This window comes from Lichenostomus cassidix, chromosome Z, assembly GCF_008360975.1.
Source record: "Lichenostomus cassidix isolate B80296 chromosome Z, HeHo_3.0, whole genome shotgun sequence".
Taxonomy (NCBI): Eukaryota; Metazoa; Chordata; class Aves; order Passeriformes; family Meliphagidae; genus Lichenostomus; species Lichenostomus cassidix.
In genome coordinates, this window is record NC_139511.1 from 855,242 (window position 1) to 876,736 (window position 21,495).

General features: G+C 46.8%; 1 protein-coding gene across 1 annotated transcript; it reads left to right on the plus strand.

Moving 5' to 3' along the window:
- Positions 1-354: 354 nt before the first annotated feature.
- On the plus strand, positions 355-20,867 carry CKMT2 (creatine kinase, mitochondrial 2). Its single transcript, XM_085043376.1, has 11 exons — positions 355-508; positions 4,891-4,964; positions 6,478-6,635; positions 8,147-8,345; positions 9,284-9,379; positions 10,499-10,720; positions 13,169-13,254; positions 15,109-15,232; positions 17,022-17,156; positions 17,509-17,634; positions 20,638-20,867. Exons 3-11 carry the CDS (start codon positions 6,484-6,486, stop codon positions 20,755-20,757), a joined length of 1,260 nt encoding a protein of 419 aa, XP_084899502.1. The 5' UTR covers positions 355-508; positions 4,891-4,964; positions 6,478-6,483; the 3' UTR covers positions 20,758-20,867.
- The last annotated feature ends 628 nt before the right edge of the window (positions 20,868-21,495 follow it).

Sequence of the window (21,495 nt, forward strand, 5' to 3'; positions counted from 1 at the left end):
GTAAAGGGGACCAAAAAGGCCAAAATCCCTCACTGTGATCTCAGCTCGTCCTGGGTCCCATTCCTGCCCTGACCCATCTGCACCTGGGATGTGTGGGGGTGGAATTATGGAATTGCCCTGCTCTGGGTGTCTCTCTGGAGTTGACCTTTCTGTCTCTGCTGTCCCTAGCTGTGTCCCTGTGGGAGGAGCAGCCTTTCCCTGCCTGTGTCCATCTGCCCAGCCATTGCTGACATGAGGCTTTGCACTCCAGAGGAGCTGGAGAGATGGAGTTGCTGTCACCCTGCTGCTGCCACATCCTGCTGACGTCCTCAAGGGCACCCCTGCTCTGGCAAATGCCACTCACGTAACCCAGCGGGGCAGGACTGCCCCTGCAGCAATCATTTTCGTTTCCCTCACCTCCTTTTGCCCATCTCAGGTTTCCTGGGCTGCTGTCAGTGCCCAGCCTCCTGCTCCCCTTTCACTCTGGGCTCGCTGCAGGCAGCAGGACGCTCCTACCTCCAGCTCCAAGGTCAGTGTAACTGCACATGGATTGCTTTTCTAGCCCCAAGCCATAGCATTTCAAATGTAAGGGTTAGTAAAATCAGATTCAAAGCACCACAGGATGGGGTTATTATATATGTTAATTTGGTTACAAGTTATTCACTTGTGTAAGTACTTGGAAAGTATGTGCCAGACCCCCCTGTGCAGCTGCTTCAAAGCATGGAATCACAGGATTATTAAGGTTTGGGAAAGACCTCTAGGGTCATAAAGTCCAGCCTTTAATGCTGGCCCTTGACTAACAATTTTAGTAAGAGAAAAATAAGACTCTTTTCAGATGTGTTAGAATTTCAGATAAAATATCTCCAATTACATGAGTTTTTTGTGATTTTGATTGTAGCTCTCTGCTCTGCGAAGATGAGAGGTTTATACTGCAAAATAGCACCAGATTGGCTCAGAAGGGTGAGCAGTGCCTGCACCTTGGCTGGGCTTTGGCAGGAGATTTTGGGCTTCTGGGTCTCACCTGGTCGGGTCTGACCAGCCAGACCTTCAGCTGACAGAAATCAAAAATCATGGTGGTACCAAGGGGTTGTTGTCTGATCTGTGAAGAGTTACTGTGTCTTCTCTACTCATATGGATCTGGTCACAGGTCCACAGTTTGGGAATTTTTTTTTCCAAATTAATAAATTTTTATAACCATTCACTGTCCTCTGGAATTGCAAGGAGGAAGAAACTGAAATGTGGTTGATATTTTCGGTAGAGATGTTCCACGCTGTGATTAAGGCATGGTCAGGATGATGTCTGCATCATTGGTGCTGTTCCTGCACTTTGGAGTCTGTGCCTCAAAACCCAGATGAGTCAAAAGCTTTTGAGTGATGCTGAGGGTGGGCGATGAGAAACTGAAAAAAATCACCAATACTGCTTGATGAGAAGGGATGTTTTAGTGTGTGTGCTGTTCTCTGAGCTGTAGGGTGAAGCAGCAAAGCAAGAGCAATGTAAACTGATTTCTGAGTGTCTAAAAATGGCCCCTCAGGCTGCAGTGACTCGTGACAGCTACTGCAGATGTTTCTGAGGCTCCAGAACCTTCCATGGGTGGGCAGGCAAAACTTTCCACTGCCCTCTGAGGGCTTTAGCTCGAGCTGAGGATGGCTTAGAGGAATTCCTTCTCACACAAAAGGCCAGGCTGCCTGTCCCTCCCCGCGGGCAGGAGCAGCTCTGAGCAGGGAGCCTTTGGCCACAGATCTTTGGGGGTCAGAGCTGCACACATTCCCTGTGGGGCTGAGCCGTGGGAACCTGAGCTGGGACTCTGCCATTCCTCCAAAATGTCACTCAGGATCACATGGTGTGGCAATTAATACCACCCATGACATGGCTCAAACATTTAATCTCGTTCTATTTCTGGAAATGTCACTGTAACCCTTGTGCCTTCCTTCCTTCCCTGGCAAGTGTGAAATATTGGATAACCAATACCTGTGTTCAAATGCACCCAGGGAAAGATGCAGCTGGAAACTTCCTCTTTGAGAGAAGTTCAAGGAAGTGAAGAATTAATAGAAAAAACATTTTTCATTTTGTTTTTAAAATTATTTTTAAATATTAGAAGTAGTTGTGGAGTTGTCAGGTTCCTGGGGGTCAATCTGTGGTTACAAGGAGCTCTTCCACCTGAAGTGATCACTGCAATCCTTTGGGCTGCTCTGCACCACGTTTGCTGTAGTGACTTTTTTTAAACCTTGCTGCTGGTTTTATCTCCATTTCCTGTGCATGGCAGGTGGTGCAGATAAGAAAATACAGTTTAAAACCCAGGATACCCTCCTGGCAGTGGTGCTGCAGGTAGCTGAGCACAGCCTGGGGCAGAGCAGAGCCAGAGGGGCTGTGACCTCCAAGGCTGTGACCTTTTGGGCACCTTGTGCTGATTCCCTGGCCATGGCACATGGGAATTCTGCCCTGGGAAAAGGTTTGATTCTGCAGTGGCTCACCCTTTATGGCCAAGGGAGTGAGAACAGGGAGTGTGGAATGAGGATCCCTTGTTTTGCAGACCCTGGAGGACACCTGCTGGACTGGCTGTGGCTCTGGGTTGGTGCTGCATTCACTCCTGAGCCCTGCAAGCATCACCCTGCAGGAGGATTGCAGTGAACCCAAACTGCTCCTTAGGGGAGGGAATGTGGTGCAGGGAGGGTGTTTGTGGGACAACTGCCCTGTGCTCCTCCTCTGTGCAGCAGCATTTGTGCCTTCTGCATCTCTGGGGAGGTCAAAGGGAGCTCAGTCCTGGAAAAACGGGAGGAACCTGAAGGAGAAACTCCCAGGGAGCACCTGCAACTCCCCCAGACCCTTCCCTTGGGCCCCCCTGGAGACCCCCAGGAACCACTAGGTTCTCCCTGGATAGAACACCTATTTCTGACTGGTTTTCCCCTGGATAAAACCCCCACTTTTTACCATTTTCCCCTGGATTAACGCCCTGCTCAGGGCTGTTTGTGACTTCTCTCAGTGGTGGCACAAGCACAGGTGACCTTGGGAGTAAAACTGCACAGGGCTTTCTGAGACACTGAGCTGTGCTCCACTCCCTGGCCCAGGGCCATCTGTGACATCCTAACCAGCAATTATTCAATTACATTGTGAAAAAACAGTTTTACTGCTACAGAGCATTATCTGAGTGATACATGAATGAGGTTTCGTGCCAGGAATCCTAAAAACCTTGTTAAAATCTAAAAAATTAGAATCATGAAGGCTTATACCCCAAAAAAGGTGTTGTGTCTAATCACACAGAAATCAGACCTCTCTTGGACAAATGAAAAACTAAAAATCAGTGCAAGTTCAGATGCAGCTAATCCTGTCTAAAATAAGCCCAAATTCTCATGTAGCTTGTGATGGACTGAAAGAACTGGAAACTTGTGGAACACTGGTGCTGTTAAGGAACCTCTTACCACAGATAAAAATTTAAGTAGAAATTGATAAATCACAACCAGGAGCCCTTTAAGTATATCTTTTCAGTGCCTTCAGAATCCCACAGCAGAGGAGAAAACACTTTTGGTGATGAGGAAGCATTTCATTTTAAAAGGGAAAAGAAAGTAGTAATTAAAAAAAAAAAAAAAAGAAAAAAAAAAGAGACTGATAGATTGGCAGACAACCCAACCCAGAATGTGATCCAGAGCAGAATCTGTGTCTGTGCTGGCAATAATTCCCTGCTGAGTGAGGAGTCCCCTGGTCTCCCAGGGGCCACCACTGGCCTGCAGTGACCACAGCTGTGGCCACAGGGCTGCTCTGCTCTCCAGGGCTGCCCAGCACAGAGATGCTCTGGTGTTTCCCTGCTGGCTCCAAGCACTGCTCTGGGGTTGTGAGGGTGCTGAGATCCCACAAAAGGGAGAGAGCTCAGGGCAGAGACAGAACATGATTTGTACATTGGAAACTTTGATGAGAAGCTGATGTAGAGACATGAAAAAAGAGTGGGTTATTAGGTGGGGGCGTATGGAACTGAGAATGCACTATGGCAGCACCACATTCACCCACGAGAAAATGGATTTTCTGTTGTGAGCACAAGGAGAGACACTCAGGAAACTCCTACAAAAGAAAAACCTGCACTTTCAATTCTTAGGCTGTGCAGTGGTTCAATTACCCTGATGAAAGAGAAATCTTTGCAGTGGAGGCTTAAAGACAGTCTGTGGTGAAACCTGAATCACAGCAGAGTAATTCTGTAAAGTGCTCCTAGGAAAAATATACTCCTTTATTCACAGGGAATGATGGTGCAAACCCACTGCAATGGCAGGTTGACAATTTCTGTGGGGAAAAAAGCAGCTGAGTCTGCTAATGATTTGAGGTCAGACTAGACAAAAAGCTTTGATGAGGATCTTTTCTTAGTTTGTGGCCATTGCATTCAGACTCTTTCCAAATGAATATTTAAAAATGTTTGTTTTGAAGCAAAGCAGTATTTAAAAATCATGCTATCTTTTGAAGGGGTAAAAAAACCTCCTCAAATGATATAGTTTCCTTTCAAATAAAGTTTCTGATTAATTCTGTGCCCTCATTATGTAAAAACTCTGTTTGCTGAACTCGTGCACTAGGTTTTTGACCTGTCTGTGCTGTTTTGGTTGCACAGCATGTGCTGCAGGACATTTTTATATGCAGGACTAGAGCCCACCCGTGTGGCCAAAGCTGTCATTGAATTAAGAGTCACAGAACTTGGATCAGAAGGATTGCGCTCACTTTACCACATCGCTCCAGATGATGTTTTTCTTCTCATATGAAATTCTAATTTGCATGTTCCCCTGGACTCCTTGCATTTGAGGGTCACAAATAATCAGAATTCCATACTCCAGTCAGAAGGTTGTACCTTCCAGTGCAAGGAGAGGTGTGTAGCTAAGCACCATTTTTAAAAAAAAATAGGTAAAACCCCCTGTTTTACTGTGGTTTATATTTTTTTAGGTAGACAACCTGCGCAGTCTGTGGCATCTCCAGTGTGGGAAGCTTCTCAGAGCTGCCAGAGAAGTGTCTGTCAGGTAAAGCAGAGCCTGCCTGAGGGTCAGGGAAACCTTTCCTATTTGATCAGATCTACAGACCATATTTGTCCCTTAAAACAACACAGCGTTCAGAACTCCCAAAAAATCCAGGCTGGTGGGGATGCTGATGAGTGCCTGGGGTTTGTTTAAGTCATAATATCATCATCTGCAGTGGGATTGTGATGTGGCTGAGAGTTTCCAGGACAGGTTTCTGACTGCCAGCCAATTCCCTGTGATGGTGAATAAGCACTATAAATATATTATATATATTGTCTCAAAGCTGTTGTGAAAATACACATGGAGTTTCACAGACGTCTAGGTGTAACAACAATAGTTCTGTGCAGATTAGTCATAAGGAAATATTTCCAGAGTGTAGGATGAGGGTGCTATACTGTGAAAAGGCACAAGAACCATCTGCTAAACACACAGAAAAGAAATCATCCGAAAAATCTCCATCAGAAACCTCTTACTTGATTTTTATTTACAGTTAAACCCACTTTTACTGCATTTTGGGAGGGACAAATCCTGTTGCAGTCACAAGAGCCTGTCCTGCAGCTCAACTAAATGAATTACGAGGTTTAAGGAGAATCTTTCAGTGAAAAAAACCAGAAATTTCTGTCAAACAGTCAGCATCTTTCTCTGGAAATGATGTCATGTTGTGTTTCAAAGACATGGAGGAGATAGAATGAAAATATTCTGGTAAAATATTGCTGAAGCACAGTGGAGGACATGAAACAAATGACTCCAAAGTCAGAAAACATCTGTGCTCCTCAGATGTGACTGACATAGAAAGAAGATACTGGATTGAAACATAAAAACATGCAAGCATAGAAAAGCTTTTTACCAATTGAGAAAATAAAGATCCAACATTTCATCTATCTTTGGACAAGAGTGAGAAAGACAAAGAACTAAAGGGTTTGGGTCTACCTAACCCAGATCTACAAGAAAACTATTGTGAATTAGAACTCTTTCCTCCATAAAAACAAAATCAAATGCTTTGATGAGTTTAGTATAACCTCCAAAAGAATAGTGAAGGGATTGCATAAACAATCACATTTGAAAAAACTTTTGGTAACACAGCTGAAACAGCAGATCCTGGAGGAAATGTCACGTGTTTTGTACATCCTCCATGCACATTTTCCAAAGGTGATTTACCAAAGTCCGGTTTGAAGGAAAAACTTCTGTCATTTACACAAATCAGAATTTAGATGCATAGAATTGTCCTTTATTTGGACAGGAGTCATATCTTCCTGAGGGCCTCACAGTCACCAGCAATTCTAATCAAAACCTGTTTTTTGTAGGAAAACACATGCATTGCCTTCCACAGAAGGTGCCATTTCCTTGCCCAGGCTTAGACCCCAGGCAGTCCCAGCAGAACTGAATTTACACAAGCAAACCATGCATGTAAATTCCCAATTTCTGTGAGCACACCAGGCGAGTGGAAGCCTCTTAGCAGGTGGATTTTCCGTGCTGCTGGGTGGTGCTGTGCTGACCCTGCTGTGCTCCCTTGCAGAGAGGAATGGCTGGCACCTTCTGCCGTCTCCTGGCCGGGCGCGCAGCCCCTGCGCTGCTGGCCGCCGCGGGCACGGGGGTGCTGGCCACGGGCTACCTGATGGGCCAGCACAACGTCAGCGCCGCCGTGCAGGAGAAGAGGAAGCTCTTCCCGCCCAGGTAAGGACAGGCAGGGCAGGGTGGGCAGGGAGGTGACCCTGTCACAGCCCCGTGTGGCACCAAACACAGCGCCTTGGCCAGCAGCTCCAGCTCTGGGGAGCACCAGTGCTGCCATGAAAGGGATGGGAGATACTAGCAACGCCCAAAAAAACCCCAAACCAACCAAAACCAGCACTGCTGAACAACAACAAGCCCAATACATGCCTCAGTATATCATTATATTGAGCTCATCAGCAGCCAGCAGCTTTGCAGGTGCCTCTAATGGACTTGATGACTGTATGTGCTCTGCCAAGGGGAAATGTGAAAATATTTTCACCATGCTAAAAGTAATAATCTCCTCCATAACTGCTGTACTGGAAATACTCCTAATTCTGTCACAAACTGACTGGCTGATGGTCAGAATTTCATTACAGGTCTTTTTCCCTGTAGATTGACTTTGCTGGCCAGAGTTGTGAAAAGTAATGTGGATCAGGATCTGACAGATTATTTTTATTTCATTATTTAAGTAACACATACTATCTTAGCTAAAATATATTCTTAGAGATATGCCAGAGTTGTGCATAAAGCAAATCACTGCCAGGACAAGGTGGATGAGGACTGACAGAGCTGCAAAGATCCCTTGCTAAAGCCTAACAGTTTTATTTTCCCTGGCTTCATGCACCCTGCAGCTTTCTGCTAACAGTAATGCCATTAAACCAAACCCTGCTATTTTAGAAGCAGCACTGCCCAGCTGTCCAGTCAGACAGTCCCTCTGATGTCCATGAGGCTGTGAGAGCACTTGTGCTGCAAGTTACAGAGCACTTCTTGGAACTGAAATCTCACTTGGAACTGAAATCTCTGTCTAGCTGAACAAAGATCTGGAGCTGTTCCATGCCTTGCTGAGATGTCTCAGTAGGGCTGAGTGTCCTTTTAGATCCCACTGGACCCCATTTCCCTGATGGCCCCAAGCAGCACAAAGCACAGTGCAATGCTGGGCACGTTCAGCACCAGAACCATTCCTTCCTTCCTTCCTTCCTTCCTTCCTTCCTTCCTTCCTTCCTTCCTTCCTTCCTTCCTTCCTTCCTTCCTTCCTTCCTTCCTTCCTTCCTTCCTTCCTTCCTTCCTTCCTTCCTTCCTTCCTTCCTTCCTTCCTTCCTTTCCTTCCTTCTTCTTCCTTCCTTCCTTCCTTTTTTCCTTCCTTCCTTCCTTCTTTCCTTCCTCCCTCCCTCCTCTGCCTCCCTCCCTCCCTCCCTCCCTCCCTCCCTCCTTTCTTCCTCCCTCCCTCTTCCTCCCTCCCTCCCATGCACAATTCACAACAAATAAATAAACAGATAATCTTCTGCAGGAAAACATGAGTATTTTACCCCATTCCACATAGCTCAGCCAGGCTGCCTGCAGCACCAACACTGTGAAACATTGGTCACTGTGTTTTTGAAGATACCTGGGATTGTTTGGAGACCCTTTTACACTTCTAGCCTCACACAGCAGCCAGGGTCACTGTCCATTCACACCTCGTGTTTCTCTCCCTGCAGCGCTGACTACCCCGACCTGCGCAAGCACAACAACTGCATGGCCGAGTGCCTCACGCCGGGCATCTACTCCCGCCTCAGGGACAAGATGACCCCCAACGGCTACACCCTGGACCAGTGCATCCAGACCGGGGTGGACAACCCTGGCCACCCCTTCATCAAGACGGTGGGCATGGTGGCTGGGGACGAAGAGTCCTACGAGGTAAGAGGATCCCACAGGACTGTTGTGTCCAGCTCTGTGTTCGTGGTGTTGTTCCCATTAGGTGAAGACAAATTCCCAATAGGGTGTGTGTTCCCAAGACAAATTGTGTCCCAGAGGGTACACTGGGGGCAGGCTGGTGTTCTCCCCTCTTTTCCATATCAGGAAAAGCAGGAACATGTGGTATTACTACAGGTGCCCCCTGAAGATAATAAAATGTACCAGCTTGGCAGCAGCTGCTACCTGCCTCCAGCCCTCCTTCCTACCACTAAACCTAATCCATGGAAAAACCATCCAACTCCGAGACACACAAAATGAACCTAATGTGGAAATCACATTGTGAAGCAGATGCAGAGGCAGAAGCAAAGCAGAAGGGTCTTCTGGGTGGTGCCAGACATCACTAAGCCACAGCCTCTGGCTCATGAGGAAAACTGAAGACAAACAGCGTTAGGATGGACAGTTCATTTAGCTCTGCAATGAGAAGAGGAAAACAGAAGTAAATCCTTATTGTTATTGACCACTTCCTTCATGCACCTGCCTGTTCCTGTGCAGCCCCCCACAGGAGGGGTGGGCTGGGACATCTGCCCCTCCAGACCCTCAGCTCCTGGGGCTGGGAGTGCCTTGCCAGATGTGCCAGATGTGCTCCCACCTGCAGAGCTGTGCTGGGGCTCAGTGTGGGCACACCTGAGCCAAGTGGCTCTACCCAGGACTCTTCCCACAGCAGGGAAGACTCGGGGTATTCTTGTATGACCTAAAACCAAGAGGCAAGTGGCTGGGGGGCTCTGGGGGGGGTGTTTTGGTTGGCAATACACCCCAAAATACAGCTTGGTTGCCCAGTGCCTGTCTGAGGTAACTGCAGCCAGGAACTCCTGTGTCTGGAGCTGCTGTGAGGAGGTGCTTGTGAGGCTGCAGACTCTCTCTAGATTCTTTTCACTCCGTAGGTGTTTGCTGAGATCTTTGACCCTGTCATTAAAGCAAGGCACAATGGCTACGATCCACGGACAATGAGGCATCACACGGACCTGGATGCATCCAAGGTAGGACTGACATAAAACAGTGAGACCAGAAAGGCTCTGAGCTGCTCATTCCATCCACCCCAGTGCTGGACACTTCCAGGGATCCAGGGGCAGACACAGCTGCTCTGTACTCCTGCCGGGATACCTGCTCTTGCTTCCACCCTCTGTAGATTTCCTTTTCATGTCTGAGCTTGTTCAGAAGCTCCTTTTTCATCCACACAGGCCTCCTGATTTTTTTCCTGATGTCCTCTTTGTTGGGATGCATCACTCCTGAGCTTGGAGGGGTTGATCCATGAATTTTACCCAGCTTCCTTTGGCCCCTCTTCCCTGCAGGGATTTATCCCATGGTGCTTGGCCAAGCAGATCCCTGGAGAGGCTGAGCTGTGCTCTTCTGCAGTGCAGTTAGTGATCACTGATGTAAAGGGTGACAGTCCCTCCTTGTCTCTCCTGCCTGCCTTTCCAGGGAGCCTGTGTCCTTCCAATCCAACACTCCAGTCACAGGACTGTCCCTCCATGTCCCCATGATGCCAATGACACTGCAGTCCTGCTGGCATGCACACATCTGATGCCTCCTCTTTATTCTCCATGCTGCAGTGTATTTGCACAGAGACATTCCAGTTGGCCTCTGATGAAGCCAGCTTATTGTCAGGTGTGGATGGAATTCCTCAGATAAACATGGGTCTAAGGGATGGAATGAAAGTAGCTGTTGAATCCGGTACTCCATGAATCCAGTACACATGATCAAACCTGATGTGCTGCTCAGTATTTCCTTCATAGTGCAGCTACAGTGTGGTTTAGCTCATTTTGGGCTTCCCTTTTCCAAAGGATCTTCCTTACCTGGCCCTCTGCCTCTGCCCATATCCATATTTTCCAAAAGCCATGTGGACTCCTTCATATTGGGGGACCACAAAGGACTAGCTGGTTACTCCCACATGTTCATTCAGCCAGAGAGAGCTGTTGCTCCTAAGAGCAGCTCCTGATGCCTGAATCTCTCAAAGGGTTCCCGGTGTCCTGAGTATTTGTGACCTGGCAGAGAGGACGCCAGGTGTTGGCCAGGTGTTCCCCTCTTTGTGCCGATGGGATTAGGGTTTTGAGGTGACAAAGGCCGTGCAGGGTGCTCACTGACCACTGTCCCCGCAGATCACCCACGGGCAGTTTGACGAGCGCTACGTGCTCTCGTCCCGTGTGCGCACCGGGCGCAGCATCCGCGGGCTCAGCCTGCCGCCCGCCTGCACCCGCGCCGAGCGCAGGGAGGTGGAGAACGTGGTGGTCACCGCGCTGTCCGGCCTGCGGGGGGACCTGTCCGGCAAGTACTACAGCCTGACCAGCATGACCGAGCGCGAGCAGCAGCAGCTGATCGATGTAAGTCCTGCTCTGGCGTCAGCAGCGCCTTCACCGCCTCTCCTTCCTCTGGGGCACCGCAGGATAACCTCACAATTAACCCGTAATTAACGGCCTGTCCATGTCTGTAACGGGATAGCAAACCACCCAGGCTCTGGATTTCTGTTAAGGACATCACCGTGCAGGTCTGAAGTGTGGTATATATTCCAGAGAGCAGACCTGTGTTAAATCAAACATACACGGCTGCTGCCACCTCTTGGGACAAGTAAGGAGGTAAACTCAGGACCTTTCCTTGGTCATTTTTTTGAGCAAAGATTGATACTTTCTATATTAATAACCATTCTAACTAAAAGTGTTACACTGAGATAGGCATTACAAGGTATTTGTATTCTATACTGTGGGGTTGGGGGGCTTTGCCTGTGAGTTCTTTACATCAAAATGACACTAACTGTAATTTCCCAAAATTTGGTTGTAATTTCATTAGTGAAAACTACACCAATTCTAATTTCCCAAAAGTGGCCATAGTCAATTGCACCAAGGTGACCTTTTCCCAGTCCTGTCGTTGTGTTTAAGGAATTGAAGGATGAGGCCCATAACGAGAGTTTTCATTGTCACACAGATGGAAACACAAGGATTTTCATCATGGATTTTGTCACAGCATGTGACATGTCAAACAAAGCTTGAATTTTAAGTATCCAAAGGAATGGCTGTACCCTCTTAGCTATATTCATGGCACATTATTCCATAACATCAACCAAAGGGGAGCTGATGAAGTAACGTAACTATTTATAACCTTGGAACTAGGTGTCACAGTCTGGATTAACCAGGAGTTAAGAATTTATGTAAGGTCAGTAACTTTTTAAATTGAATGTCCTTGGTAATGTGTTTATTGACAAGATGTTGATGACCTATTGCAGGTTTTATTTCCTTGCCTTTTTCCAGCAGGAGATGGCTCCTCAGAAAGGAGAAGTTGAAATAGGAGTATGGAAAATGTATTTCCTTTGTGGTTTAAGGCTAAATCCTGTGGGAAGTGGAACAGGCTTCACTGATGCAGCATTTTACCTTGTTTGGTTTGGTTTTATGATTGATAATGCAAATTTATAGAAATCAGACCTTGATGTTCTAACCTGAGATTCATTCTCTACCTCACACCACTGCTTCCCCTCTCCAGTTCTTCAGGACCTTTCACCTCTGCGGTATCAGACTTTCTGCCAGCCTTTAAAAAGCACCCCTTGATCTCAGACAGATCACACTTTATTTCAGTAAGATAAATCAGTGCTACTTGAATTGCACTCAGCACAGAAGGCATTTGCTGTTTTGCAGACTTGGGCCATATGCTCACGAGGAAAACTAATAGCTCTTTCCTTGCAAATAGGGGAATTTTTCTTTCAATCAAAGTGTCAAGTGGAGCAAGCTGAGGAAGGAAATTTTGTGTCCCTGTAATGAGCAAAGAGAACTCTATACCTTTTCTTCCTGCATGGTTGGAGTTCTGGCTGCACCATATTCAAAGTATCAAATACGCAGTATTCAAAGATGAAAATCTAAGTGAAATGAAGAATATAATAATAATTATATATTATACTCTTAAGGGAAAAACAAAGTAAAGCACATCAGTGTGTCTACCATATCAAATATTCTCTGGATAGATTGCCTCACTATTTTTAGTTAAGCCCATGGTTTAGAAAAAGAAAGAAAGAACAAAAATAAAAACACCCCCAGCAAAAAACCCCAATATTTGATATGGCAGTCTTCAAGGAATTAAGAACTGATAGTTTTTTGGCACACACAAGAAAATTAATGAAAAAGTAATTATTTTCTTTGGGAGAAAAAACCCACAAAACCTTAAAAAAGTGTGAACTATGGTGGCATAGCAAGTGCTACATTTATTAAGTCACAAATAGCATCTCTGTTAAGGAGCAGAACAAGCCAGTGAAACAAAAGGTCAAGATTAGCACTGATTTAATTTCTACCTTGAGTTCAGGCTCAGAATAAATATCTAAATCTCCATGCTGAAGAAGCATCTTTTCAGAACTAGCATTTTTTATTGTTCGGTTTTTTTCCCAATCTTTAAGAACTCTTTGCCTTCTCTTACACTGCAAAATGTTTGAATGCAGAGATGTCTAGAGCCAAGTTCTCCAGAGCACCCTTTGGTGTGTCTGCGTGGCTTTAGGCCCCACCTCCCATCCCTCCCTACATTTAAAAATGTTTTTGGCAAAACATGGTTGCATTACCCATCTCAGTGAGAATCTGCAAGACTTAAGAAAATCACCAGGGTAAAGTGCTGTTAGTTTCCAGGCAAAGGAACCAGGTTCACAGGCTGTACTGTGTGATTTGCTTGTACTTCCACTGCCTTCACAAACAATGTTCTGGACAGCGTTACAGTGCTTCCTGGATAAACTGGAATTTTGTTTTGCTCTCTCTCCCCCTCTGTGTCTCTCTGTCTCCCTTTGGCCCTGTTTTGGTGCCCAGGATCACTTTCTCTTTGACAAGCCAGTGTCCCCTTTGCTAACATGTGCTGGGATGGCTCGTGACTGGCCGGACGCCAGAGGAATCTGGTATGTTGTGTGACCCCCAGAGTGCTGTGTGCTGCTTTAGAGATCGTCTTACAAACCTCCTTGCTTGACCTAACCCTGCAGCCACTCTGTCCCCACACTCACAGCATGCCCAGTTTGCACTGAAAAAAAAATATTTTAATTCCTGGGGTTGAAACAGCCCTTTCCTTCCAAATGAACTGGATGAAAAGGAGACAGGGAAGTTGAATTTCCTGTGTTGTTCTAGGTCTTCTATTGTCACAACACACTTGACATACTTTTGGCCTGAATACCATATTTTCTGTGGAGATGAAAGAGTAACAGCTCTGAGAGGAGTGCCCAAACCAACAGAACTTGTAGGCATTGCCAGGTGCTTTAATGCTGAAAAATTAGGCAAAAAGGGCTCTGAGGAATCACCTAGTGTGAAACCAAATCACCCATGAAACCCAATGACCTGCTGAGAAATTGTGAGGATTTTTTCATTTCAACAACCTTCCTATTAGATTCAACAAGGCGCAGATTCCTTGGTTCCCATCTAAGCTTGAGGAAAATGATAAAGATTGAGACACCTCATTCATTGTCTCTACAAACAAACAGAACTATCAACAGCATAATTACTATCCAGGGATCTCCTGAATAAAACAGACCTGGGTTTTGGCTTCTTTTACATGTGAAATATCATGCAGACTGAAAAGAAATTAGTGTGATTGGAAAATATTTCTGTAAGCCACACCTTGAAAACCTGCCTTTCTCTTGCAAGATGTTGCTGTCACAAAGTGTGCATGTTCTGGAAATCATTTTGCTTTGGATGATTTCGATCCTGTCCTTGTTATGGGCTGCAGGACCATTTTCACCCACAGCACTGTCACCAATGGCACAGTTTACATGTGGGCTCCTGAAAGCTATGGGGACACTTGTTTCACTAAAAGGGGGAGGTGAGTCAGGCCAACCTCAGACTATTTATAAAGCCCTCCCTGTGCATTTGTACGTGACTGAGGAGGTGGCTGGACCTTGCTGACCCCAGTGTCAGGGCACAGGATGTTTACACCTACTCAGAGTTGCACTGGCCAGCTCCAAGTGCAAAAAGAAAAAGGAGACGCAGCAAAAAGCCGCTGAAAGTCAGGCTCTCAGTGATCTTGAACTTTCACTTTCATGTGTCTTAATCCTGGTGATATTTCACTGTTGGCACAAATGAGTCTGGTCCCATCAATCACTTTCTCCTGCTGTAAGAAGGCTGTAGTAGGAGTCAGGCCAAGTGGAGAAAAGGCCAGGGCAAGTGACCCAGCATTAAAAAAGCCAGCCCTGACTGTCTGTTTGAGGCAGGAGTGGGTTTGCAGGGGTTCTGTCCTTTCTGACAGAGCAGGGTCACTGAGGGGGCCCAGACAAGTCACTTTAGGGATGCAGACACCCAGTGCTGCCAGGGACACAGCGGGCACTGGGGTGTGATGTAGGGGAGAATGAAATTAAGGCAGTGCACATTACTTGGCCCTCAGCAGCATGGAAGTGTTTGGATTTTCCAAGAGCAAGAGAACCCTTCCCTGGGGACAGAGGGTACAGAGTTTGGCTTCTCCCTTGGCTGCATCCCCAGCTGTGCTCCTGACAGAGGACCACACGTTGTCCTCATCCAGCACCACAGCAGCAAGATGTGACCAGAAAGCTGTTCCTCACACTGTGTCCAAGAGACCCTCTAATGCCACAGGCATCTGGGATCCACTGGTGCAATCAGCTCCAATCCCTCACTCCAGACAACAGTTTCATGATGACACCTTTGACATCTCCACTGCACTGAAAGACTGTGATACAACTAAGGATACTGACAATTGTATCTCAGTGCTTGCCTCTTTGAAGATACTATTTTTTTTCTCCCCTCTTGACTAGGCACAACAATGAGAAGACGTTTCTCATTTGGATTAATGAAGAGGACCACACCAGGGTGATCTCCATGGAGAAGGGTGGCAACATGAAACGTGTGTTTGAAAGGTTCTGCCGTGGACTAAAAGAGGTAGTGTCTCAAAGAGTTTATTATTCCTGTTTGTTTACTGTTGTCACCCCTGCTTACTGTGGCTCACACTGAGTTGACATCGCCGGGAGCAACAAAATGAAGTCACATCAGTCCACACAGCACCCACATTAACACAGCTAAAGCAGGAAACATGGGCAGATTGCTAGCTGAGTTGTAGGGAAAAATAAATATATCTTTTTTTTTTGGTGGCCATTTTGTGCCTGCAGACTTTTGGGAATTCCTTGTGGCAATTCAGAAATGAAGCATTTTATTTGGATTGTTTGATTTCCTTGAATGAAGAGTTTATTTGGCTCATCCTCCTGGTTCTCATTCCTGAAGCTGGGAGCAGAGTGGAGGCTGCAGAGGTTGTGCACAGGACTCAGGGCTTAGGATCCTCTACCACTTTTGGGGAGATGTGGGGATTTGTGATCAAAATACTAAGAACTGATAGCCAGGGCTCCTGGATTTTATTTTGGTCTAGCTAATTACAATGATAAGAACGGCATCCTGAGATAGGGTGTGGTTTAAAACAGTTTTGTCAAGACAGTCAAGGTATGACTCAGGTTGGGTCTGGGCTCAGTGCAGCCCTCTGACCTGCTCTGGCACTGAAAAAGTTGATTTACCAGAGAAAGAGAACTTTCCTGTGTCCCACAGGCAATATCATGGAGCTCTGGAATGGTCTGGGTTAGGGTTAGGGCTTGCAGTGGTCTTTGGGGCACAGAAAAACAAAGTCACCTGGTTTATGGTCTGTTGGCATTGAGGTGGTTACCGAGCATTCCCAGGATGGGTTTCCAAGCACACCTGTGACACTGAGCAGTGCACAGGTGGTGGCCCAGGTGACACAGCTTCCAGGTGGTGTTCCCAGCTTTGCCTCTGCTGCTGGGCTAAGCTCATGGCAGGCTGTGGACCTGGACAGGGAAAGCAGGCAGCTTTGGGAGCTGCGACCACAGCAGGTGTCTGGGGCAGGAAATCAAGTCCAGCTTCCCTCTGTCAGTTGTGTTATCCTCACAAAATACAGAAACGATCTTAGGAGAGTCATTTATTCTGTATCCTTCTGCAGAACTGAAGTATTGAGCTGCATTTGTAGGACTCTTGTGAGCATGAGCTGGTTTATCCAGCTCTCCTTAGGGGGAGATGAGAACTGAACTGAAATGCTTTGGGTCTGCGGACCCAAGTCTGGGAAGTGTAGATGAGTGAACAGAGTACCAGGTTATTCAAAGGGCAGTGGACTCTTGAGATTTTCCTGCAGATAATTATTTCACTCTCCTGTCTATTCTGGTCAGAGACCTATTAATGAGAAGACTTATCTACAAGCTGTGTTGTCTCCTTATAATGTGGAGGCAAGTGTGGCATTTAGAGGCCAAGCATCCCCCTCAAGAAGCCATGACATAATTTAGAAAATTACACAAAATTCACGTTCAGCTCCTTCTGTCTGCTTTGTGCTGTTTGAGTCCTTTGGGGTCCCGTGCTGCAAACTTGCTTCAAAATGACCGAGTTAGAAACACATGGCAAAAGCCACAACTCTTAAGTGATGAGGTGGATCCATGGGCTAAGGCTTTACAAAAACACCATGACAGGGAGTTTTGGGATGAAGTGACAAAGATTCTGCCAGATGCTGATCATGAGAAAAGGGTGAGGAATCCTGCTAGGACCTGATGAGTGCAAACATTTGTATCACACCTAGACCAGACTGCACCCAGATGTGAATTCCTGCCGCTCCACTGGTATATTAAAATAAAACACTTGTATGCACTGCCCTTTCTGTTCTGTTTGTGTCTTGCCACCACAGGTGGAAAGGCTGATCAAGGAGCGGGGCTGGGAGTTCATGTGGAACGAGCGTCTCGGGTACGTCCTGACCTGTCCCTCCAACCTGGGCACGGGGCTGCGCGCAGGAGTCCACGTCAAGCTGCCCAGGCTCAGCAAGGTACACACGGCTTCTCAACTGGCACAACTCACCTCTGCTCGCCTCTAAAGGGACAGATGAGAAATGACAGCTTACAGCAACTGTGCTTAACAGGATGTGTGTAACGAGGTCCCGGGGATAATGCACGACTAAACGAGCATGTTTTAATTCTGAAAATTACTGTATTTGTTATGAAAATTAATCTGCTTAGCAGGAAGCCACAAAGATGGGCTGTGATTGAAGGAGTGAGAAAAGTCTCCACCTCTGCCTGTCCTTCTAGCAGTGCTCTTAACCCATGGATCACAGCACTGCAATGACTCTGCACAATACATGCAGTGAAAGGCAATAAGCTCAAAGCTGTTTCTCCCGACAGGACCCCAGGTTTTCCAAGATCCTGGAGAACCTGCGCCTGCAGAAGCGTGGCACCGGCGGGGTGGACACAGCGGCTGTGGCTGATGTGTATGACATCTCCAACCTGGACCGCCTTGGTCGCTCAGAGGTAAACTGCTGTTTTTTCGTTTTCCTCCTGTGTTTTCCCTTGCCTATTAGCTGAGATCTGTACTGACATGAATCAGTTTCCCTCTGCTGACCTCAATGGATCCACGGCAGTTTTTATTCCTGGTGAATCTGGCCCAGTGGAAATGCTCACTTAAAGAAAAACTGTTAATGTGCATGAAGTGCTTGATAAATATTCCTGTCACGGCAGTGAAAAACTCCAACCCTTGCAAGCTCCACAAATGTGACCATGTGCTGAGGATCTCTGTGAGGGAATGCAGGTGCTGGAAGGAAGCAGGCATGGAGTCCTAACCCACCCAGGGAATCAGGTGCTAAAGCAAGAGTTGGTGCAGGGTGCTGTGTTCCTTTTACTACTGAGCCACTCCCTTCCTCCACAGTTACACAGCAGGACAAGGCTGTCACTCCACAGTCACTGAGGAGCTGGTGCCATTTTCACAGGTCCTGTGTGCCTCTCAGCAGAGGACACAAGACAGCTGGCTTTAAATCAGAGTTGGATTTAAATCAAGGCAAAGATGAATAGTGAGCCCTGAGCCCTCAGTGTAGGGCACAGACTACAGTGAGATGGGCTCATCTCAGACATTTGCTGCAAAGCCAGTTCAGTGAGAAGGAACATTTGTTGTGCCAGAGCATGGAAATGATACTGCAGCCTGGAAATGATACTGCAGCCTGGTGCTGCTGCTGCCCTCATGGGAGCTCAGGTCCCACACCTCATCCAGCTTCACGTTTAAGTGTTTCATAAGGCAGAGCAGTGGCTAAGAGCAGAGCTAATAAGGATGGGGGAGAAACAGCCATGCCCAGGAGCAGTCTGGATGTGGACGCAGTTTGGTCCTGGTGTTGCAGCCCAAGACCTGGGGCCAGTCTGGTTCTAGGTAGGTTTTCATAACAGAAATATAACCCTGGGATAATGCACCTGGGTGACAACAATATTCAACCCAGCCCACAGTGCCTTCCCTTCCTGGCTCACCTGCCTCTGGGACAAAGCCCAGCTAGGTATCCTGTGCTTTCTGATCCAGGGGTGCCTTTGAATGTCCCCACAGCCACAGACAGAGGTCTGGAAACTTTAGATATTGAAGTTTGATGTAGGCACTGTGCACCTTTTGATCTAGAATGAAATAAGTAGCAGTGAACAAAATAAATAAGAGTGAAATACTATTAAGCTGTGTAATTTGCAAAGGAGCCTGTGACAAACACATCTATCAATACCTGACACATCATCATGTGTGCTTTATATGAAAGTAACATTAATAAAAAAAAAGATTACACAGCATGATTAATTAAGTCCTACTGACAAACAGGCTAAGCCTACAAATTTTTGCTTGTACAAAGACTTCCACTGGAGTCAGTGATGTCTCCTACATCCAAAGGATCCAAAGGATTAAGGCAACAAATAAGATACAAGCCCTACCTTGAAGCGTCTGAAATCTAAATAAGAAAAGATATACTCAAGGGGATAAAAAAAAATTTATTATAAGATAAACTTTTTCAGTACATAATTAAATAAATTCCATTATGTGGTAAACGTGTTTGCAGAACTGAATTATGTTCCCAAATGTGCAAAACAAAACATTTGTATTTCTGCTCTGTTTCAGTTACTGGTCAATGCAAACTTAATATGAAATTTGTTTTCTTTTGGAGGCTGCAAATTCAGACCTCTGAATTCCCAACACAGCTGGTCTGTAAAATAAAATAAAATAAAATAAAATAAAATAAAATAAAATAAAATAAAATAAAATAAACTGCTAAGCCACTGAAATGCTTTATAGTAAAAACAAACCCCTTGAAAACCAGCAACTGTTACAATAAAAAGTCAATGGGACTCAGTCTTCACACTAGGTTTTAACAAGCCAGTCATTAAAGGTTGCTAATGAACCATGTCATGGAGATTCAGAAGTATCAGTGCTATATCTTGTTGGCTCACAGTGCCACAGGGCCTGTGGTCCTCACATGTCACCTGTCTGCTGGGGACAAAGCCCCTCGTATTCTTCAGCAATTTTGAAACAGGTTACAAAGATACCACCCCACTGCCATACAGAATTATGAACTTTGGTGCTGCTCTGGGCCTGGAGTGAATCCCACCCCTGGCAGTGAAACTCAGGAGCTGGAAACACAGGAGTGCTGGATGCTGCAGAGCCAGATGAGTCCAGAGGAGTGCTCTGCTCCCCAGCTGTGTGTGCTGAGCCGGGCAGAATGGACAGGGTGCTCTGCTTGGCTGAGGGATCATCCCAGCAGCGCCATGGTCACCTGCAGGGGATGGACACAGCTCTGCTTTGAGGAGCTCTTTCAGGCAGTGTTAATGTCCCTGGTAGTGCTGCCATCCTCCCAGTCCCACCTCCTGCCTCCAGCAGCATTCTGGGCCATGTGAACTAGGGCAACAAGCCTCCATCTTCCTCTCCTTGCACCAGCATCCCTCCCAATTAATTTCTGTTTCTGTCCTCATATAAACGTTCCCGCAAGCACGGGGTGTTGCAGGCTTGGGAGCTGGGGAGACACAGCAAGGCACTTTAGTGTTTCATCAAGCACTGCCTGGTGCTGCTGAGCACTCAGAGCATGGCTGGTTTGTGTCCTCACCCCTGTGCAGTGTGGGGAGCACTCTGGGCCAGGTGTCCCTGCTCAGCAACACCTGGGGAGCACCCTGCACCCTTCTGGGTGTCATGTTTGAAACAGGTCTCTCAGCTCCTGCTTGAACAGTTTATATGGGGACTTCTGCCTGGCTGGGTTGTTCCTGTGGGAGCAGAGTTTGGTGAAAATAACTTCAGGGAACTAACTGAAAATTTCTGTTGCTGGTGGTCCAAACTTATGGCAAACAGAGGAGAATTACTGTGCCTTTGCACAACCTGTACTCCCTGTGCCAGAGGGAGTGTGGTCCATGACCCTCCTTACTTAGAGTTTTGCCTGCTGTTGTGACAACACAAGCCAACTTTCCACCCTTCTATTAACAGATGAGCTTAAACCTTCTGTTACTACAATTTTCTTCTTGTTGTTGCAGGTGGAGCTAGTCCAGATTGTCATCGACGGGGTCAATTACCTTGTTGACTGTGAGAAGAAACTGGAAAGAGGTCAAGACATCAAGGTGCCACCCCCCCTGCCTCAGTTTGGCAGGAGATGAAGTTGCTGCTGATGGCTGCAACTGATGGTAAAGGGGGCTGCCATTCTAGAGGAAAGGCACCCCTTTACATCTCTGTATAAAAGCATTGTGTAATAAAACACTACCTGATACCTGAGGTCTCCTCCATGCCTGGCTGCACTGGCACAAACTGGTGTGCTTGCAGCTTTACTGAGGTGCACCCATACAACCACTCTGGCACACTCTTTTGTGGGGACTGCTTCCCTTTCTTGGTTGGTGATAAGAAAAGTACTACTTCAGCTGTGCAAAAAGCACAAATGTCTAATTCTATGCAGCACCTGCACTTCTGGAGATATTTATAATGTCTCCTACAAACACCCTAGTAATTTCTGCCCTATGTCCTCGGGCTCCAGCAAACTGGCCCAAAAACCGGCAGGCAGATCAGTTTGCTGATATTCTGCATCTCACCTAAACCTGCCCAGCACAGCCTGCTGCAGTCTTCTCCTGCAGCTCTCAGGCTGCAGGTAACGAGGCCTGGCTCAGCTGCCACTCCCCAAAGTGCCTGAGGATGTGCTGCCACCCCGAGGGACATCTCCATGCTCACCATGGTGCCATGTGCTGAGCAGCTCGGTGGAAAGGAAAAAACCGGCAAATGCTGACAATCCCACTGATTGCTTCTGCTTTGCATATGGAAACACAGTCAGTGTTTCACAGCCAGAACACCAGTTCTCAGGAAGGTCCCTGGTTGAGTCATATCTGCAGAGCTGTGGCTGGATAGCT